General features: G+C 63.7%; 1 protein-coding gene across 2 annotated transcripts; it reads left to right on the top strand.

Moving 5' to 3' along the window:
- The first annotated feature begins 398 nt into the window (after positions 1 to 398).
- On the top strand, positions 399 to 17,524 carry FLYWCH1 (FLYWCH-type zinc finger 1). Of its 2 annotated transcripts, none has more exons than XM_055135814.1 (10): positions 399 to 530; positions 4,666 to 4,953; positions 12,447 to 12,538; positions 12,621 to 12,989; positions 13,741 to 14,121; positions 14,528 to 14,791; positions 14,872 to 15,135; positions 15,477 to 15,749; positions 15,921 to 15,993; positions 16,772 to 17,524. In XM_055135814.1, the coding sequence occupies exons 2-10, from the start codon at positions 4,733 to 4,735 to the stop codon at positions 16,809 to 16,811; spliced, it is 1,977 nt and encodes a 658-aa protein (XP_054991789.1). In that variant the 5' UTR covers positions 399 to 530; positions 4,666 to 4,732; the 3' UTR covers positions 16,812 to 17,524. The 2 variants fall into 2 exon arrangements, with proteins under 2 accessions (XP_054991789.1, XP_054991787.1); XM_055135812.1 differs by lacking the exons at positions 399 to 530; positions 4,666 to 4,953 and adding exons at positions 7,961 to 8,221; positions 9,569 to 9,666 and having other exon boundaries at positions 12,177 to 12,538.
- The last annotated feature ends 907 nt before the right edge of the window (positions 17,525 to 18,431 follow it).

Here is an 18,431-nt window from a genome sequence, read left to right as displayed (position 1 = left end):
CCGCGGCTGGACCAGCGGCGAGGCGGAGCAAGGAACGAGGGCTGGGCCAATGGGTGCGGCAGGGACCTGGGCGGGGAGGGTCCAGGGCTGGGCGATGCAGGCGGAGCCGGACACGGGCCGGGGCGGGGCCGTGCGAAGGATGCTGGCCCCCAGGCCGGCACGGCCCGTCCCTCCGCTCGCTCGCGCGGACCTTTGCGTGGACACCGACGCGTCCTCGCGGGGACCCGGGGCAGAGCCCGGGGGTCTGGGGAAGCCGCGCCCCTCCTGGAGCTGGCAGAGCGCCCCCAGGGCTGGACTCCGCACTGGGTCGCCCACAGCCCGCCCTGTCCCTTCCCCCCAATCCCGAGCCGGGCCCTCCCCTGTCTCGGGGCGCCGATTGGCCGGCCGGCACCTGGGCAGCGCGCGGGGAGGACCCGGAGCGAGCGTCGCCCTGGGAATGGCCCCGGCCCCGTGCGCAGGCGCCCGCCGTGACCCCAGCCCGGGTGGCGGCCGAGGGAGCCGGCGAGGCAGGATCCCCGGTGCCCGGTGAGGTCGGTCCCTGGGAGGGGTCCGAGGCCGATGGGGCGCCCCGGACTGGCCCTTGCTCATCCCGCGGGCGGGGGCGGGCGGGGGCAGGTGTGCCCCCGAGGTGCGGTGCAGGGGGAAGCAGGAGGGGCAGGGCCGCAGCGGGGGTCGGCAGGCACATTCGTGTTGGGGGTACCGGGTGCTGTTACAGGGAGCCCCCACTCTGGGGAGCTCTCTCCTTTCGAGGGTCGCTCCACTCGGAGAATCTTCCAGAAAGGACGAGTCCCTGCAGGCTTTCCGCTCAGCCGTGAGGGCACTGGGCTGGTGGTGGAGGGGTGGGCGTCCTGCAGCAGGACTTTCGGACCAAGATTCCGCTGGGCGGCCCAGAAGCCGGGACCCCTGGCTAAGCACAGCCCGTCCCCAAAAGAAAGCCTGGGAAAGTCACCGAGTCCCCATCATGGGGCTGACCTGCCTGAGACAGTTGGGCCAGGCCTGCTGTGGCCTCCGTCGTCCCCTTACCTTTTGAACCTCACAAACGAGGACTCACCCGTGTACTGTGGCTGCTGCGCTGACACCCCATATGGGGGTGGCTGGGTCCAGAGCCAGGAGTAACCCCTGCGCATGGCCGCGTGTCAGCCTCCCCCAGTTTGGGAAAGTAGTTTGGAGAAGTAGCTGAGTGTTACCTGTGCGAGGTTCGGAAACCCTTAGCCCCGGGGTCCGAACCTGACCAAGTTTCACTGGGGTAGAATCTGGGGGTGGGGGCTGGAGTGGGGAGCCCCAGGCCGCGGGCAGTCCGTGAAGCCTTTGTTGGCCGGTGAATTTGGGGACCAGCCTCGACTGTGCTCACAGCAGCGGCCGCCTCTCTCTGTGCCTGTATGCAACACCCTCCGCACAGAACCTTTTCCTTTGGTTTTGGGGCCACACCCAGTTTACCCCTGACTCAGGGACCATCTGGGTCCTGGGGTCAGGACCATGCAAGGCCAGAGCCCCGCCCACTCTCCTGCCCCTCAGGGCCCCCAGAGGGCTCTTCCTCACACCAGTGGTCTTGGCGCACTTGCTCCTGAGTCTGTCCGCACAACCCCACGCTGTCCGTCTGTCCTTACTGAGTTTTGCTGCCTTGATCACTGTAGACAGGCAAGTCTAACCCTCCTGCTTGGCTGATTTTCCAGATTGTTTCGGCTGTTCACTCCTGGGGATCAAAACCTGGCCCGCTGGTGCTTGGGCAAGCTCTGTACCTGTTACCATGGGCCACAACCATGGGAGGGGCCTCTCTGGGGCCCAAAGCTGTTTAATCATGGTCATTTAACGTTTTAGAAGCCTTCTTTTTTGCTTTTATTTATTTATTTATTTATTGCGATGCACAGGGTTACTCCTGTCTCTTCGCTCAGGAATTCCTCCTATCGGTGCTCATAAGGGAGCATATGGGATGCTGGGAATTGAACCCGGGTCTGTTGCATGCAAAGGCAAAAGCCCTACCCGGCTGTGCTATCCCTCCAGCTCCTGTCTGCCCCTTTTGCATTCTCCTTGCTAATTTGAGGAAAAGGTCAGGCCTTAAACAGTCCCAACACTGGCTCATTTGAAAGGAGCTATATTGCCACCTGGTGGCCCTTCCAGAACATTGCTGCTCAAGCTTTTAAGTTTGCTTTTCCGCACCTCCCACCAGCCCTGGCAATTTCGAACATATGTCTGGTCTCTGACGGGTGGTTTCTAGCCTAGTAAGTGACAAGGGAGAAGAAAATACAATTATATGGAATATTTTCTTGGAGGAGTAATGTAGAAAGCCACAGTGCATAAATGAAGGCTAGAGTGGCTGCCACCCTCATTCTTACAGGATTGTGGAGATGATTATTCTCTATAACTCCTTGTAGTTGAATAATTAAAAATAGGGCTGGAGCAATAGAATAGCGGGTAGGGTGCTTGCCTTGAACGTGGTCTCCCTGGGCTATATCCCGGGCATTCCATTTGGTCCCCCAAGTACCGCCAGGAGTAATTTCTGAGGCAGAGCCAGGAGTAAGCCCTGAGCATCACCAGGTGTGACCCTCAAACACACAAATTTTAAATAACTTCATTTCAAACTAAATCAACCCTTTCCTTTGATCAGAAAATCAAATCTAGGGCCGTAGGTGCGGGTCAGCGGTGGAAACTCTGAGCCCGCAAGTGCTGCCAGATCTGATCTGTCACCAAGCGCAGAAAGACACAGGTATCTTGAAAAATTAATAAGGCTTGGAGAGTTGATATATTCTTTAAAATCCACTAAATCTGGGAGAGATAGCGCAGTGGGTAGAGTATCGGCCTTGCCTGTTGCTGACCTGGGTTCAATTCCTGGTGGTACTACATAACGTCCTCCAAGCCCTGCCAGGAGTGATCCCTGAGCACAGAGCTAAGAGTAAGCACTGCCGCCCGTGTGCCCCTTCCCCCACCCCACCCCCAAACCAAACCAAAGGCAAGCACAAACAAACAAACACGGAGGTTGAGTAAATAGCTCCGAAGTTCTTTCTCCTTTCTGGCTCTCCCTTAACCAGGGCTCTGCGCTTGTAACACCCAAAGGAGCAATTGCAAGTGGGTTTTGGGGTTTGTGTTTTTGTTTGCTTGGGGGCCACTCCCGGAGATGCTCTGGGATCAGTCCTGGCGGGGACTGGGCACCAGATAGGGTCCCGGGATCGAACCCCTGTGAGCCGTTCCTGCCTCTGTGAGCGGGTTCTGACTGAGTTGGCCTGGTTGCCGAGGCTGCGGGTCGGACACGGGGGCGCCCCTCGCAGGGACGGTCGTGACCGTGGCCAGGAAAAAGATCGTTTTGGTCGACCGGGTCTCTGCGAGCCAGGCTGGCTGGGATGCCACCTGAGCGCGGTGGGCGGGAGCCGCAGCCTGCCGGGGGGCGGGGCGGGGCCTAGCGGCGGGGCAGGGCTTGGCGGCGGGGCGAGGCCGGGGGCGGGGCGGGTCTGCCTCCTTCATTCATTGATTCTTTCCGGGGGCGGGCTGCTGGCGGACTGACGTGCGACTCGGGCCAATCAGCACGCAGAACCGGGATGGCCGAACTGGAACACCCACAGGAGGAGCTGGGCTGGACTGAGGGGACTTGATTGGACGCTGGTCAAGAGGTTCGGGTAGGGGACGCACGTTACCAAGCAGCTCTTTGAGGGCTGCCCCAGAAGAGCCTCACCTCTGTCACAGATCAAGAGGTCTCTTGGCTAGTAACCAGGGAGTGGGGGAGAGAGAGAGTTGTTGGGGACAAAGAACCAGCTCCTCCATGTCAGTCATCCTAGTGCCTCTCGTGGGTGACAGGCGAGGGCCACCTGAGGGTGCTGGGCATGGATGCCCACAGCCAGGCCCTGAGACAGCTCCCAGGGAGCACATGCTTTCATCTGTCACGCAGGATATTGGCACCCTGTGGTCACCCCCGCCCCCAACACTACGGGAGACATGACCCCCCGAGGAGGGTGAATGCAGCAGGTAAGGGCGCTTGCCTTGCACCAGGCACACCGGCTTCCATGCCTGGCACCCCATATGGTCCCCTGGGTCCCGCCAGGAGTGATCAGAGGCAGGAGTGAGCCCTGGGCATCGCTGAGTGTGGCAATAAGAGTAAATAAAAAGTGAACTCATCCTAAACTAAGTTCCTCCCTGGTTGGGTCTTCCCTTTCCCTTCTACTTTCCAATAAACCTTCCTCCTTTCTATAAATAAATAAATAAATATGTGCACCCGCCATGGGGCCAGAGCAATAAATGGCACAGCAGCGGGGCAGTCATTTGCCCGCCCGGGTTCAGTTCCGCAGCATCCACATCATCCCCTGAGCACAGAGCCAGGATTGAGTCCCGAGTCCCACAGGTGTGGCCCAAAACCAAAACCCAAGCACCGCCTGCTGGAGGCTCTGTGCTGAGCCCCCATGCCAGGTGCCAGTGCCCCTGCTCAGTGCTCAGACGCCCCGTCCTGCAGGAGCCCACACACCTCAGTGCTGTGCCGCAGCAAGTGGTAGCGATGTGCCATAGGAGGAGGCTTGGGAGTTCGGGACACAATTCAGGGACCACCTCCCCACCACGTGGTCACCCCCCACCCCTGAGAGCCATGCATTTGGCGTATGGGATGGACAGGGATGGCAGACGGTGGGGGGCAGCCTCCCCATGTCCCCTGCTCCTGCACTGACCTGTTTCGCTCCTTCCTGCCAGGAAGCCAGAGGTGGGAACCAAGTTCTAGGGCCGGAGTGGGGCGGGGGGCCAGGCCACCGGTCCCAGAATGCCCCTTCCCGAGCCCAGCGAGCAGGATGCCGCCAGCGGGCTGGCAGGCCAGGAGCCCGAGACCCCTGGCGCGGAGGTGGTCCCAGCGACCCCCAGGAAACCCAGGAAGTTCTCCAAACTGGTCCTGCTGACGGCATCCAAAGACAGTGACCAGATGGCCAGCGTGAAGCGCCAGGGCGTGCACTGCATCATGTCCCTGGGCGTGCCCGGCACGGCCACGCTAACCAAGGCCCTGCTCCAGATCAACCCACAGCGCGCCATTGAGGCCCCGCAGCCTCAGCCTGAGCGGAAACGCCTCAAGCTGGACCCAGGTGAGCGCCATCTGCGCGCAGGACACAGCGACACCCCCACCTCTGTGCCCAGAGTTTGCTGCTAAAGAAGCTCTGGGGCCCTGTGTGGGGGGGACCGTGATGCAGCCCCGGGCCAGCCCCTCTGCGCCCTCCTTCCAGTCACCCCAGCCTGACGCGCCCCTTTCTCTTCCAGATGGGGAAGAAGATGGAAGCTTGGCAGGGCTCAGTGCTCCCAACTCCTCAGCACACGAGGAGGGGTCCACTGCGCCCACGGCACCCACGGGGACCCCTCAGCCCTGATGCCCGTGAGGTCCCGGCAGCCCATGACCTGGCCTCTGACTTCAGCTACCCCTGGGCCCCTGGCAGCTCCTTCCCCCGGCCTAGAGTTAAGTCTTTCCTGACTCAAGTTTCTTTTGTAAGCAGGGAAAAAAATCCAGAAAGTGAATAAAAGCGAAAGTAAAACCTAAGACTCACTTGGCCAGTGCCCGTGCTGTGGGCGGGCGCTTAACCCTGGCCCCTGGGGTGCCCGCCCGAGCCTCACAGTTTTCATGGTACTGATTAGGGTCCTCAGGCCCTCTAGCCTGGGGTCTCCTCCTGTCCAGCCTCCCTGGAACCCCAGCCTGCAGCTTCCCGGGGTCCTTCTCCCTGAGAACTTGGGTCTGGGGGTTCCAACTCTGAACACTGGGAAATAAGACCCCAACTCCCCTCCAGGTCGGCCCCCCAGAGGCCTAGGCTGAGCCCGACAGCCGCCGCGCAGGACCCTGCATTCAGGAGCCTGAGGGCTGTGCCTGGGGCGGCAAGGCTTGGTGTCCCCAGGAGTGTCCCGGCAGGAAGCCCCACGCTGTGGGGCCTGCGTCAAGGGCCTCACTGACTTTGGGCTCCCCAACAGTGCTCGGGAGCCCGGGGCTGTTCCTGCCCAGCTCAGCCCAGCAGTGTCAGTCCTGCCGGGAAAGGGCTCAGGGCATCATGGTGTGCCAGGCACAAGCTACAGCCCTCTGAGCACGCGGCCAGCTCGGGTTTGATTCTCAGCATCCCGTACAACCCCCTGAGCACCGCCAAGAGTGGTTCCTGAGTGCAGAACCAGGAGTAAGCCCCGAGAACTGCAGGGTGTGGCCCCAAAAAGGAAAAAATTTAAAAATCCTGAGGGTGATAGTACAGCAGCCTCTGTGCCAGCCACCTAAGCCTGTGCACAGCCTGTGTCCTTCCTCCTGGGCACTCAGGTGCCCCTGGTTAGAACTGGATCACAGAGACTGTCCAGCCCGACGTGCCACACACCCCGCAGTCCGGGGCCAGTGTGTCGGGTCAGCTCCGGGGTCCGGCGTGCAGGGGTGTCCTCTGCCAGCTGGTACTTCCGCCTCCTGCAGCCCTTCTCCCAGCGACCCATCCCTGCGCACAGCAGCTGTGGCCCCCAAACAATAGCAAAATAATTATCTACTTTGCAAGGTAAAGTGTTTAAAAGCTTTCTCTTACTGGCTTCCAATAACTAAGGTCTCTGATAGTTTGGGTAGGCCACAGCCCATAGTCCAGAGCTTGCTTCTGGCTCTGTGCTTCGGCGTTACTGCCGGAGGTGCTCGGGGGACGCGTTAGCACGAGGGATCAAACCAGGGTCAGCTGTGGGCACGGTAAGCGCCTTAACCGCGGCACTATTTCTTCAGTGGTAGTGTGTATTGTCAAGGTCAAACAGGAGGGGCGGGGATGGGGCCACACGTGGCAGTGCTCAGGAATCACTCCTGACACGAGCACCAGGTGCTGGCCATGGAGCTGCAGTGTGCAAGGCAAGCGTCTTACTTGTTGTACTACCCCGAACGAGATTTTCGGTCTGTTTTTGTTTTTTTGCAGTCTCCTTGCCTTAAGAGCTTTCCCTTTTGGGCCCTTAAAGTCACTCAGAGTTCTGGAACACGTACTTTGCATGCCAGAGGCCCTGTTTCTACCCCCAGTACCACACCAGGAGCCACTGCAGAGCACTGTGCCGGGCGAGCCATCTCCTCCTTGGTTTGTGTCTATCATTATCAACTCTAGAGGTTAAACTACAGAATATAGATTAAACAACAAAACTATGTTTTCTTGGTTCTCTTACTTCCATGAGAATAACCTTGATTAGCTAATTAAGTTCAAAGTTTTCTAAGAGTACTTAATTTTGTAGGGCTGGAGCGATAGCACAGCAGTTAGGGTGTTTGCCTTGCATGCAGCCAACCCGGGTTCGATTCCCCGTCCCTCTTGGAGAGGCCAGCAAGCTGCCAAGAGTATCCCGCCCGCACGGCGTATTCGATATGCCAAAAACAGTAACAACAAGTCTCACAATGTAGACGTTACTGGTGCCCGCTTGAGCAAGTAGATGAACAAGGGGATGACAGTGCTATTATCAACTCCTTTTATTCAAGGTTATAGTTCATTGACGTCACTGGGGGGGGTATACGCGGTAATGCCGAGGATGGTTCCAGCATGGTGCTTTGATGCTACTCCTGTTGGAGCTCAGCGACCAATCTGGGGTCCTTCATGCAAAGGCCAAGTTCCAAACCCTTGAGTCATCTTCCTAAGGTCATGATTAATTTTGACTCAAGTTGGCGCAGGCTTAGAGTGGGACCAACAGATTTCAGTGAGGTGAGTCAGCAATGGCCTTACGCGGGTTACGGAAGGCGGACCCGGGAAAGGAGTCGGGATAGAATCCTGGGAGAGACCAGGGCGGCCCAATGAAGCCCCAAACGCCCGCTCCCACCCGCAGGCTCCGAACCGGGATGCCCAGACCCAGGGGCAGGGCCCGCCCCGAGGCACCGCCCAATCCGGTTCTGACCCCGCCTCCTCAGCGAGCAGTGGCCCCGCCCCCGTCTCCGATTGGCCAGTCCGCCCGCCGCACGGGGCGCAGGGGAAAATCCGGGGAGTGGATTTCCCCGGCGGAACGGAGCCCGCCCCGCCGCGCATGCTCGCTAGCTGACCGCTGGGGCGGTCCAGGAAGCGGGCTCCCCCGCGGGGTGGCGCGCGCCCCCGACGGCCAGCGGGGCTGCGCGCGCGGGCACGGGGCTCGCTCCCGGGAGGGCAGGTGGGGGCAGGGAGCGGGCTTCGGGTGGTGGCGGCCGGAGGGGCCTGGGCCGCGCGGGGTCGACTCCTGTGGCTGCAGCGTCCGAGGCCAGAGGACCCGCCGGGGCCGGGTCGCCGGAGAGGCAGGGCCCCCACTGCCGCCGCCGCCCGGCCGGTGCCCGGTGAGGACGGGTCCCAGCGGGTCGGGGAGGGTCCTGGATCCCTGGTCCCCGGCCGGACTCTCGTGGGAGTCCCGGAGCTGCGGATACTGGAGGAGGGGGTGGGGGTGGTCCCGCGGCCTCGCGCCCCTGTGCGGGGGTGGGGGGGAAGGGTGCCCCTCTGCTCCGCACCCGCAATTCGCCTCCTTACGCGCGCGCCCCCCACCCGCACCCACCGACCCACTGGACCGAGCCCCCCGTGTCAGGACCCCCCGTTGGCCCCTCCCAGGAGCGCCCGGGCCGGCACTGCCCACGGGCGCCGGGCTCGGAGGTCCCGGTGACCTTGCACTTCCCTGGTCGGGGCGAGCCCCGCTCCTCCGGCCGCGATGCTGGCTGCTCGCCGTGCCTCTCAAACTTTTCCCACTCGGCCCACGCGCGGAAAGATTCCTACTTGCATCCCGGTGCGGGCAGGAGAGGACTCGCGAGCGCGGGAGGCGGCCCGTGTGGAACCCGACCCCCGTGACGCAGCGCGGCTGCCTCCACCTCTGTCTCCTGCGCGTTCTGTCTGCGGAACCGGACAGTGGGTCTGCCCCGCTCGGAACCGCGCTAGCCCGGTCTTGCGTTTCCTTTGCGGGGATCGTTAGTCACAGGTGGCCTTCCAACTCCAAAGAGAGGGGGTTTTGTGGTTTGTTTGTTTTTTTAATTATTATTTTGACATTCCTGCCTGTGAGGGCAAAAATCATTTCCAGGATTTGCTTTGATTCCATCAAAGGTGCATGGGGTTCCTCTCCTCCCCGCAGACTAGGGCCGGGAGCGTGTGTGAGTTGAGCGTCTGTTTATGGCGCAGCCGAGATGGCTTTTATTGCGGAGATGATTGACGTGGAGCGTCAGGAGGTGTAAGCTACTGGCACAGGGAGCGAACCCTGCGGCTGAGAGGGTGATGGGTGGAGGCGCCGGGGGACCGTGGACCAGGGCAGGGAGCCCTGGGCAGGGTCTGAGCCAGGTGCCTGGGCGGGGCCAGGGCAGTGGAACTGGGCTCCAGGGCTGAAGCATTTGGTCATTTTACCCCTTAGGGGACGCTATTGGTTGGCGTTCACAGCAGGCTTTCATCGCCTGGAGGGCTGCTGGCGTGTGGCACGCAGGGCCAAGCGTGTGCTAAACAAGAGGATTTGGGCCACACCTGGCAGCGCTCATGGCTCACCCTGGCTCTGTGCCCAGGGACCACTCCGGGTGGGCTTAGGGGCCATACGAGGTACCAGGGGTCGAACCAGGCTCAGCCATGTGCAAGGCCAGTGCCCTCCACTCAGTCCTAGTGCTGTGGCCCAGAATTTCATGCCCACGGTCTCACTTGCCACTACGCCTCTCCTGCAGGTGCCCTTCAGGGTGATGGGATTGGCTGCGGGCATCCCCCCATCCAGGACCCCGGCAACGGTCCACGGCTCCGGCTGCTGCGACTCCCTCGCGTGAAGGTGAGACTGAGTCTGTGAGAGCCGTGCCCGGGGGCACACTGGGCCTGTCCTGTGGGTCTGCCCTGAGCCAGTGGTGCCAACCAGCGGGACAGCCCAGAGACCCCGGGCTCTGCACTCACCGGGGAGGGTGGGGCAGAAGCTTCCAGGCTCTCCAGCTTTCCTCTCGTCTGCCTGGTTCGAAACTACTCCACAGGCTGGGGAGCCAGCAGCGCGAGCTTAGACCCAGGCTCCTCAGGCGAGTGGCCCTGCTTGACCCCTGGCACTACATATGACCCCCTGAGCACCTCCAGGAGTGGCTCCTGACACAGAGCCAGGAATAGCCCCTGAGCTCTGCCCCCACGTCTACATTTTTATGTTTTGGTCATACCCGGCAGATGTCAGGATTGACTCCTGGCACAGTGCTCAGGGCTCTCTCCTGGCAGTGCTGGGATCGAATCCAGATCAGACACGCAAAGCCACCTGCCTGGGGTCTCCTGCTCAAATGTGCATTCAGGCACTGGGCAGTCCCAGCTGGACTGCTCCTCCCACGCAGAGAAACTCAAATGTTTGGGCCGGAGTGATAGTGCAGCGGGGAGGGCATTTACCTTGCACGCGGCCAACTTGGGTTTGATCCGAGGCATCCTATAGCATCCCCCGAGCACCCCCAGGATTACTCCTGAGTGCAGAGCCAGGAATAAGCCCTGAGCATCATCAGGTGCAACCCAAGAAGGAAAAAAAAACCCTCAATTGTTTTGGTTTGGAGGACACGCCTGGGTTGCTTCCGGGGGCATCTGGGGGAGTCGTGGTGCTGGGGGTGAAACCCTAGGCTTTTGAGCCATCTTTAGGGGGCCCCTAAGTCTTGTTTTGAAACGCTGGTCTGCGCTGATTTTCTCCATCTGGAGGCGCCGCATCGCCACCTTGTGGCTCTCCAGAGGATTGCCGCCGAGGCGGAGACTGGGTACCTGCGACTGGGCTGCGCTGCCATCTGCTCCACCGGAAGGGGAAAGAAATAGCAGACACGTGGGGACACTGTGTGCGCTGCAGAAGACAAAGCACGGTCCAGGCGCCCTGCAGGATGAAAATAGCTGCGCCCCGGAGCAGCTGTTCTCAGCGTTCTGGCCTTGACATTTCTTCAAACTCTTTTAGGGGTGGGGTTAATCCACCATTGTTTAGGGGTCACTCCTGAGCATGCTTGGGACTGAACCCAGGCCTCCTCTCCACACATCATGGCGCCCTTTGAGCCATCCCCCCACCTCTTACACTTTTTTTTTTTCTTTTTGGGTCACACCCGGTGATGCACAGGGGTTACGGTGCTTGGGGACCCTATGGGATGCTGGGAATCGAACCTGGGTCGGCCGCGTGCAAGGAAAACGGCCTCCTCGCTGTGCTATGGCTCCGGCCCCCCTTTAGATGCTTTTATATAGTTTTTACGGCATCATATTAGTGACCTACCAAGACATCCGCATGTATGATCCATGCCGGTCTCTGTGATGAGGAAATCCAGCGGCAGAGCGAAGTGCCGGGGAGGCGGCTCGCAGGAGGCTGGGCTGGGTCTGGAATAAGGTGGGCCGGAGCCATTGCCCACACTCCAGGCCAGAGCAGCCCCCGGGACCTGCAGCCCCGGGAGCCGCTCTCTGCCCTACCGAGGGGCAGGAAATGGGCATTTGGCTCTGACAGCAGCAAGAAGGGTCTTTTATTTTGGGGAATGGGGCACCCACAGCCAGTAGTGCTCACCAGTGTGCTCAGGAGTCTGGGGGGGCAGTACTGGGGCACCCACAGGGCTCCACCCACCTTGTCGGGGACCTCGGGACCAGGAGGCACCCGGCTCCTTGGTATCTCCTGACCCCTGAGTCTCCCCATCTGTGCACGGGCTCCTGGGGTCACTCCCAGAGGTGTCCAGGTGATGGGGGCTATGGCTGGCTCCTGGCTCGGGGGGCACAGGGCATGTGGGGGCCCCAAGAGCAGGCTTGGGGGTGGCAGGGCCTGGGTGTCTTACCCTAGCTGGAGGTCCATGCTGTGCCTCAGTCCCTGGTCAACTCCTGTCCAGTTGCTGGACAGTGGTCACCTGCCTTGGTGGCCCAAGTGAGTGAAAGGGCCTGGGAGAAGGAAAGGCGCCTCTCATCGCCTTCGGGGGCGGCTGCCTGTGGGAGGTGACCAGTGTCCCCCAGGCCAGTCAGCAGGTGGTGGGGTGGGACAGGGCCCCCGACACCCTGTCCCGAGCAGCTTCTCCTTTGTGGGACCCCATGTCCTGACCAAGCCCCCCTACATACGAGAGGGGGGACCCGGTCTCCAGCAGGCTCTGCTGAACCCCCTGCCAGGACGCTGGTGCCCCTGCTTGGTGCTCAGGTGGCCCGTCCCGGGCGGGAATGATGTGCCTCAGGAGGGGGCTGGGGGCTCGGGGCACAATCTGGGACCACCTAGCCTGCATGGTCGCCCCCACCCGCAAGCCATGCCTTTGCGTATGGACAGGGCTGTCACCTCCCCTCGTTGTTGCCGCTCCCGCACTGACCCGCTTCCCTCCTTCCTGCCAGGAAGCTGTTGGCGGGACCCCAGTGCTGGGGCCAGCGCGGGCGGGGCCGGGCTGCTGGTCCCACAATGCCCCTGCCGGAGTCCAGCGAGCAGGCCGCGAGTGGGCAGCCCGGCCAGAAGCTGAGCCCCGAGGCCCCTGGGTCCACCACCAACTCCAAGGACTTCTCCCCACTGGTCGTGCTGACCGTCTCCCCTGAGGGCAGCCATGAGGGGCCTGACAGTGGGCACCACGGCGCCTCCCTGGACCAGTCCGGCCCTGGCCCTCTGGCCAGCACCACCCCGATGCTGCCGACAGAGGGTCTGGGGGCGCCCCTCCAGCCAGGCCCGCGCACCCCCGAGCAGCAGCGTGGCAAGCAGGAGGCAGGTGGGTCCCCCGGCCTTGCCCCTCCCCGACGTGCCCCCCCCCCCGGTCCTCCTGGTCCTCCCCAGCGCCCCTGTCCCTGCAGCCCGGGCGCCGCTGGAGTTCCTGAGGACGCCGTTCGGGGGCCGCCTGCTGGTGCTCGAGTCCTTCCTGTACAAGCAGGAGAAGGCCGTGGGCGACCGCGTGTACTGGAAGTGCCGCCAGAGCGTGGGGCTGCGCTGCCGTGGCCGGGCCATCACGCGCGGGGCCCGCGCCACCCTCATGCACGGGCACTGCCACCCACCCGACAAGGAGGGCCTGGAGGCGCGGCGCCGGAGACAGAAGCTGCCCGGGCCGGGCCCACCGGAGACAGAGCCTGCCGCCGGCAGACGCGCCCCGGGGGAGGCCCAGGGCTACCGCCCCCTGTCCCTGCTGAGCCTGCCCCCCAAGAAGCGCCGCCTGAGGGTGGGGTTCGGTGAGTCCCGCGTAGTTTGGGGCTTTCCCTCTGCAGGGCCCCGTCACACGGCCCTTCTCGTGGTCCCCTCTCAGAGTCAGGGTGGCCCCAGCTGGGTTTTTGGCTCACGGGGTTCCTTGGCATCCCCTGCCCTGAGCAGCGACTGGCCCCCCGGGAGCTGGGAGGACCCAGAGCCCCTGACCTGGCTGCGTGCCAGGGCCCCAGGGCCCTCCCTGCGACTTCCAGAATGTTCTGAGTCTGCAGGGGCCTGCCTGGGCGCAGAAACTCGAGTGTCCACGGAGGCTGGGTGGCTCTGGAACTGGGCGCCTGGAGGAGGCCACTGTGCGGCCTGCCTGGCTCGGGTTCCGAGTCGCCCGCTGGGGGAACTGAGGAATTTCAGGTCATCCTGGGGTGACAGCCCACAGGTGGTGCATTTGGTGGGGACCGAAGGACAGAGATGCCTCCTGGTGTCCATTTACCAGGAACTGGAAGGCAGGTCCTGGGGCCCCAGGAATGGCTGAGAGAAAGGGGGTCACTGTCCAGTTAGGGGAGAGGGTCGAGATGAAGGGCCAGGGACCTAGTAGGGACAGGGTTCGAGGCGGAATCAGTTCGGCCCTTTTAGTGTGTGACCTGGCCATGACTTCAGCGGACCTGGGACCTTAAACTGCCCTGCGATGTGGGAGAGTTTGGGGGGCAGTGCCTGGACCAGGTCCCGGTGGGTGCAGAGGGGTGGGCTGGCCGTCCCGCCGTCCGACGCCTGTCCCTCGCCCAGGAGAGCCCTGGGGCCTGGAGTTCCTGCGCACCAGCTACGGGGGCAGCTTCCTGGTGCACCAGTCGTTCCTGTACAAGCGTGAGAAGGCCGTGGGGGACAAGGTGTACTGGACGTGCCGGGACCACGTGCTGCACAGCTGCCGCAGCCGCGCCATCACCCAGGGCCCGCGGGTGACCGTGATGCGGAGCCACTGCCACCCGCCGGACATGGAGGGCCTGGAGGCGCGGCGGCAGCAGGAAAGGGCCACCGCCAGGACGGCCGCGGACCTGGTAGGTGCCCTGGACAGGCCCCGGCCCCGGAAGCAGGCCAAGGTCAAAGAGCAGACAGGCGTGCCAGAGTCCCCCGCGGACGAGCACGATGACGACGATGACGACGACCCCGGTGAGTGCTCCCGCCGCTGGCCCCAGTCTTGTCTCCTCAGGGCCAGCCTGGTGGATCCCGCCCCGGAGACCCCAGCCCCCGTCTCCCGCCCCAGGACATCCCCAGCCCCTGTCTCCCACCACAGGACACCCCCAGCCCCCCCGTCTCCCGCCCCAGGACACCCCCAGTCCCCCCGTCTCCCATCCCAGGACACCCCCCAGCCCCCCTCGTCTCCCACCACAGGACACCCCCAGCCCCTGTCTCCCGTCCCAGGACACCCCCAGCCCCCGTCTCCCATCCCAGGACACCCCCAGCCCCCGTCTCCCGTCCCAGGACACCCCCAGCCCCCCCCATCTCCCGCCCCAGGACACCCCCAAGCCCCTGTCTCCCGCCCCAGGACACCCCGAGCCCCTGTCTCCCACCACAGGAGGCCCCGAGTTCCTGAAGACGCCCCTGGGCGGCAGCTTCCTGGTGTTCGAGTCCTTCCTGTACCGGCGGGAGAAGGCGGCGGGGGACAAGGTGTACTGGACGTGCCGGGACCAGGCACGCATGGGCTGCCGCAGCCGCGCCATCACCCAGGGCCGGAGGGTGACCGTGATGCGGGGCCACTGCCACCCCCCAGACCTGGGGGGCCTAGAGGCGCTGCGGCAGCGGGAGAAACGCCCGGGCCCAGCCCAGCGGGGGGGCCCAGGTACCCAGGGCGCGGGGCAGGGTGGTGGCGGGGCGGGGGGGCCCTCTGCTCTGCTCAGGGGCCGCATCCCGCTCTCCCAGGAGGCCCCGAGTTCCTGAAGACGCCCCTGGGGGGCAGCTTCCTGGTGTTCGAGTCCTTCCTGTACCGGCGGGAGAAGGCGGCGGGGGACAAGGTGTACTGGACGTGCCGGGACCAGGCGCGCATGGGCTGCCGCAGCCGCGCCATCACCCAGGGCCCGCGCGTCATGGTCATGCGCCGGCACTGCCACCCGCCCGACCTGGGGGGCCTGGAGGAGCTGCGGGAGCGTGAGAACTTCCCCCGCCTGGCGCAGCGGGAGGACTCAGGTGGGGCCCGGGACACGGGTGGTGAGGCCTGGGCGCCCCCCCACCGGCTGCACTGGCCCCCCCCCACCCCGGTGGCGTTTCCCCCAGCTCCCGGCCCACGCCGCTCCGTGCTCCCTCGAGGTCGACTCAGGTTCTGTTCCGAACCCGGGTGGAGGGGGCACCAGGGAGCCGGCAGGCCCTGGTGCAGGTGCAGGTCCACACTGACCTGGGACCCCCAGAATGTTCTGGCCCCACCCACTGCCCTCCGGGGTGACCGCCATCAAACGGGAAGCCCCGCAGAAGAGCACTGGCTTTGGGCGGCCCTGACCTGACCGGTGGCCCCTCCCCCCGGCCCCCCTCAGAGACCTTCCAGCCCCTGGAGTTCCTGCGCACGCCCCTGGGGGGCAGCTTCCTGGTGTTCGAGTCCTTCCTGTACCGGAAGGAGAAGGCCGTGGGGGACAAGGTGTACTGGATGTGCCGGGACCAGGCGCGCAGGGGCTGCCGCAGCCGCGCCATCACCCAGGGCCAGCAGGTGACCGTGATGCGGGGCCACTGCCACCAGCCCGACCTGGCGGGGCTGGAGGCGCTGCGGCAGCGGGAGCGGCTCCCCGGCAAGGCGCTGCGGGAGGAGGCAGGTACGCGGAGGGTACTTGGTCCCGGGTCTGTCTGGGGAGGGGGTGCAGGCTGACGGCTGCAGAGACCCCCTCATTCCTTCTCCCTGCCTGTATCCCCGCTGTTCTCCACTTGGCACCACAGTCTTTCCTGCCAGAAGATGGATACTGACCCATGTTCCTTTTTGTTCTCAGAGGAGGTAGAACTTCTGCCTGAGGTTCAGCTGTGCTTCCAGGCTTGTCCCCCGGAGGACCGGCAGACCCCAGGGTAATTGCGTCAGTATCTAGCACAGGGGCCGGACGGGTCAGGGCGCCTGGCCCCCAGGCACCGCATCCTCTGGCCTCGCCCTGGACAGCGGCTGCAGGGAGGCGCTCCTGGCCCTTCTGGACCTCCTGAGCATGGGCTGGGAGACCATCCCCCGCCTCGGGCCTCCCCCAGCCCAGCTGTCATAGCCGTGGACTCAAGCCGTGTGGCCTGTGTACCTGCGGCTCGAGTTTAGTCCCCAGCATCACCCCTCGTTGTCTGGCAGGTCACCCACAGGATCCCCACAGCCAAGTGACTTCCCCCCTCTGTCCCCACAAGCAAAAGGGAGGAGAGAAAATGAAAAAACGAGCTAGAGAGCTAGAACACGTTAGGGGGCCAGGATGACAGTACTGCAGGGAGGGCGCTTGCAGTGCGTGCGGCTCACCTGGGTTTGATCCCCAGTACCTCAGGGTCCCCCGACCCTGCCAGGAGTGAGCCCTGAGCCCAGTTGTGGCCCCCCTAAGTGTTGGATCAGACAGGAGAGCCTTGGTGTGAAACCCCGGAAGGGCCCGGGGTGGAAGGTCGTGGGGAGTGTCTGAGTCCACGGCGTAGGAGCCGAACCCAGAGACTGGGACGTAGCGGGGACCTGGGGTGGCCGCACTAGGCAGTGTGGGCGATCAGACTCTGGGAGGGCACTGCAGCCAGCAGACCGTGTGCACTGGTGTTGCCCAAAGTGCTCACGGCCCCATCCGTTTCCCCCGGGCCTGGCTTCAGGGATGAGTGTGTGTTTCTCTGTCCTCAGGGAGGTCCCAGACGAGGAGCTTGATGGCACGGCTCCGTGAGGGCACCTGCCAGGAGAGGCCCCTCCCCCGCCTGCTGGCCCTTCCCACCAGTCAGACTCGCTGGAGACTCCGCTTCACCCTTCCTGCCTCGCCCACCCATCTCCTCCGGGCCTTCTGGCGCGGCTGCCCTGGGCCGCGGAGAACCAGCCTGCAGATGGGGCTCGGGACACGGGAGAAGATGGTCTGGGCAGACCCTCTCCTGCCCCACCGTGGCCAGAGCGCCGCTTGGCCGGGACTTTGCAGACGCGGCTCTCCCTGGGGAGGACCCTCGCCCAGCCACCTGAGCCCGGTGCTGGACATTCTGCCGGGACCCACAGACCTGGCCCTCCCTGCCGGGCTCTGCCCTCTCTCCCAGGGTCAGCCACACCCGACGCCACACCCTGGCCAGACACTCCCGCTGATTCCCACCCTGCATCACCGTGGCGGCAGGGGACCGGCAGCAGCACCGTCCTGGTGTCCGCAGAAGCTGGCTGAGGCCAGCAGAGCCCAGCCCCCCCCCAAGTTCATCTGAAGCAAAGCGAGAGCCGGGCAGCCGGAGACGGAGGCAGGGAGGGAAGTAGTTGACACCCCTGTGATGCCACACGCCCTGCCTTAGAACCCAGAGGGACACACTGCCAGAGCCTGTCACATCAGCTAGGGACAGTGGCTAGGACGGACCCCTCCCTGCCCCTCTGCTTATGCGTCCCCCCAATAAACCCTTTTTCGTAAGTGTCTCTCATGGTGGGCAGCGCTGAGCCTCCTTGGGGCCGGGTGCAAGGGGGCTCAGTGACCGCTTTGTTGGGCAGTGCCACGGCAGCTGGCCCAAAAGCAGTGGGGTCCTCGGGGGTGTGGAGGGGCCCACCCTAGCTTGGCAAAGGGTGCATCTGTCTTTACCCGCAGGGCTGTACTGGAGCGGGTGCCGTCTGCAGTTGCTCAGCTGCCCCCTTCTCTCGGCCACGTGTACCCTACAATTGCCCCACCTGCGTGTCCTACAGCCGTCATTACTATAGTCACAGAGCTGCGCTTTCCTCCCTGCTCTCGTGATTCCAGAACACTCTAGAGCATGCCATCACCCTGGAGAGAGCTCGGGCCTTGGGCAGTCACTCCCACCCCTTCCCTTGTGTGCCAAGGGCTCCTTCTCTGTACCCGGAGGGCGTGGAGGCCTCGCGGTGGCCCCAGACAAGAAACTCATTCCTGGGGTTCTGGACCAGGGCTGGACGGGCCTGGTTTTTGTGGGGTTCTCTCTCTGGACCTGGCTGCACCTCAGGGGTGCTGGCTACCTCAGCACGGGCCATCCGCTGCCCCGTCAGCCTGTGATGGTGTCACATGACAAGGATGATCCTTCCTTAGCAGGCCTCAGCCGCAAGTCATGTGAGTTCCCCGGAAGCTCCCGGGCTATGCTGCGGGTGAGAAAGGTGCATCCCTGGGTTGGGGGCTCTGCCCCAGCCTCACCCCAACCTCAGCCTTCACCCCCCAGATCCCTCTGCTGAAGCTATTGGAGCTGCGCCCTCTGTGGGTTACGGCCCGCTGTGGGTGACCTTCCAGCCTGAGCCGGGGCTGCAGACCACCCACAGCAGCCCGGAGCGCCTCCCCAACACCCCCTCCATCTCCCGCTGTCTCTGGTCTTTGCTCTTTTGCTGT

Source organism: Sorex araneus, chromosome 4 (assembly GCF_027595985.1).
Source record: "Sorex araneus isolate mSorAra2 chromosome 4, mSorAra2.pri, whole genome shotgun sequence".
NCBI lineage: Eukaryota > Metazoa > Chordata > Mammalia > Eulipotyphla > Soricidae > Sorex > Sorex araneus.
The sequence above is the reverse complement of the archived record's forward strand: the minus strand, read 5'-3'. Positions and strand labels throughout refer to the sequence as shown.

Bases quoted from the DNA above. Each gene is read 5' to 3' on its own strand.
- FLYWCH1 (XM_055135814.1), top strand. From the start codon at position 4,733: ATGCCCCTTCCCGAGCCCAGCGAGCAGGATGCCGCCAGCGGGCTGGCA. The intron at 14,122-14,527 runs GTGAGTGCTCCC...CTCCCACCACAG, and splicing joins CGACGATGACGACGACCCCG to GAGGCCCCGAGTTCCTGAAG. The intron at 14,792-14,871 runs GTACCCAGGGCG...CCGCTCTCCCAG, and splicing joins AGCCCAGCGGGGGGGCCCAG to GAGGCCCCGAGTTCCTGAAG.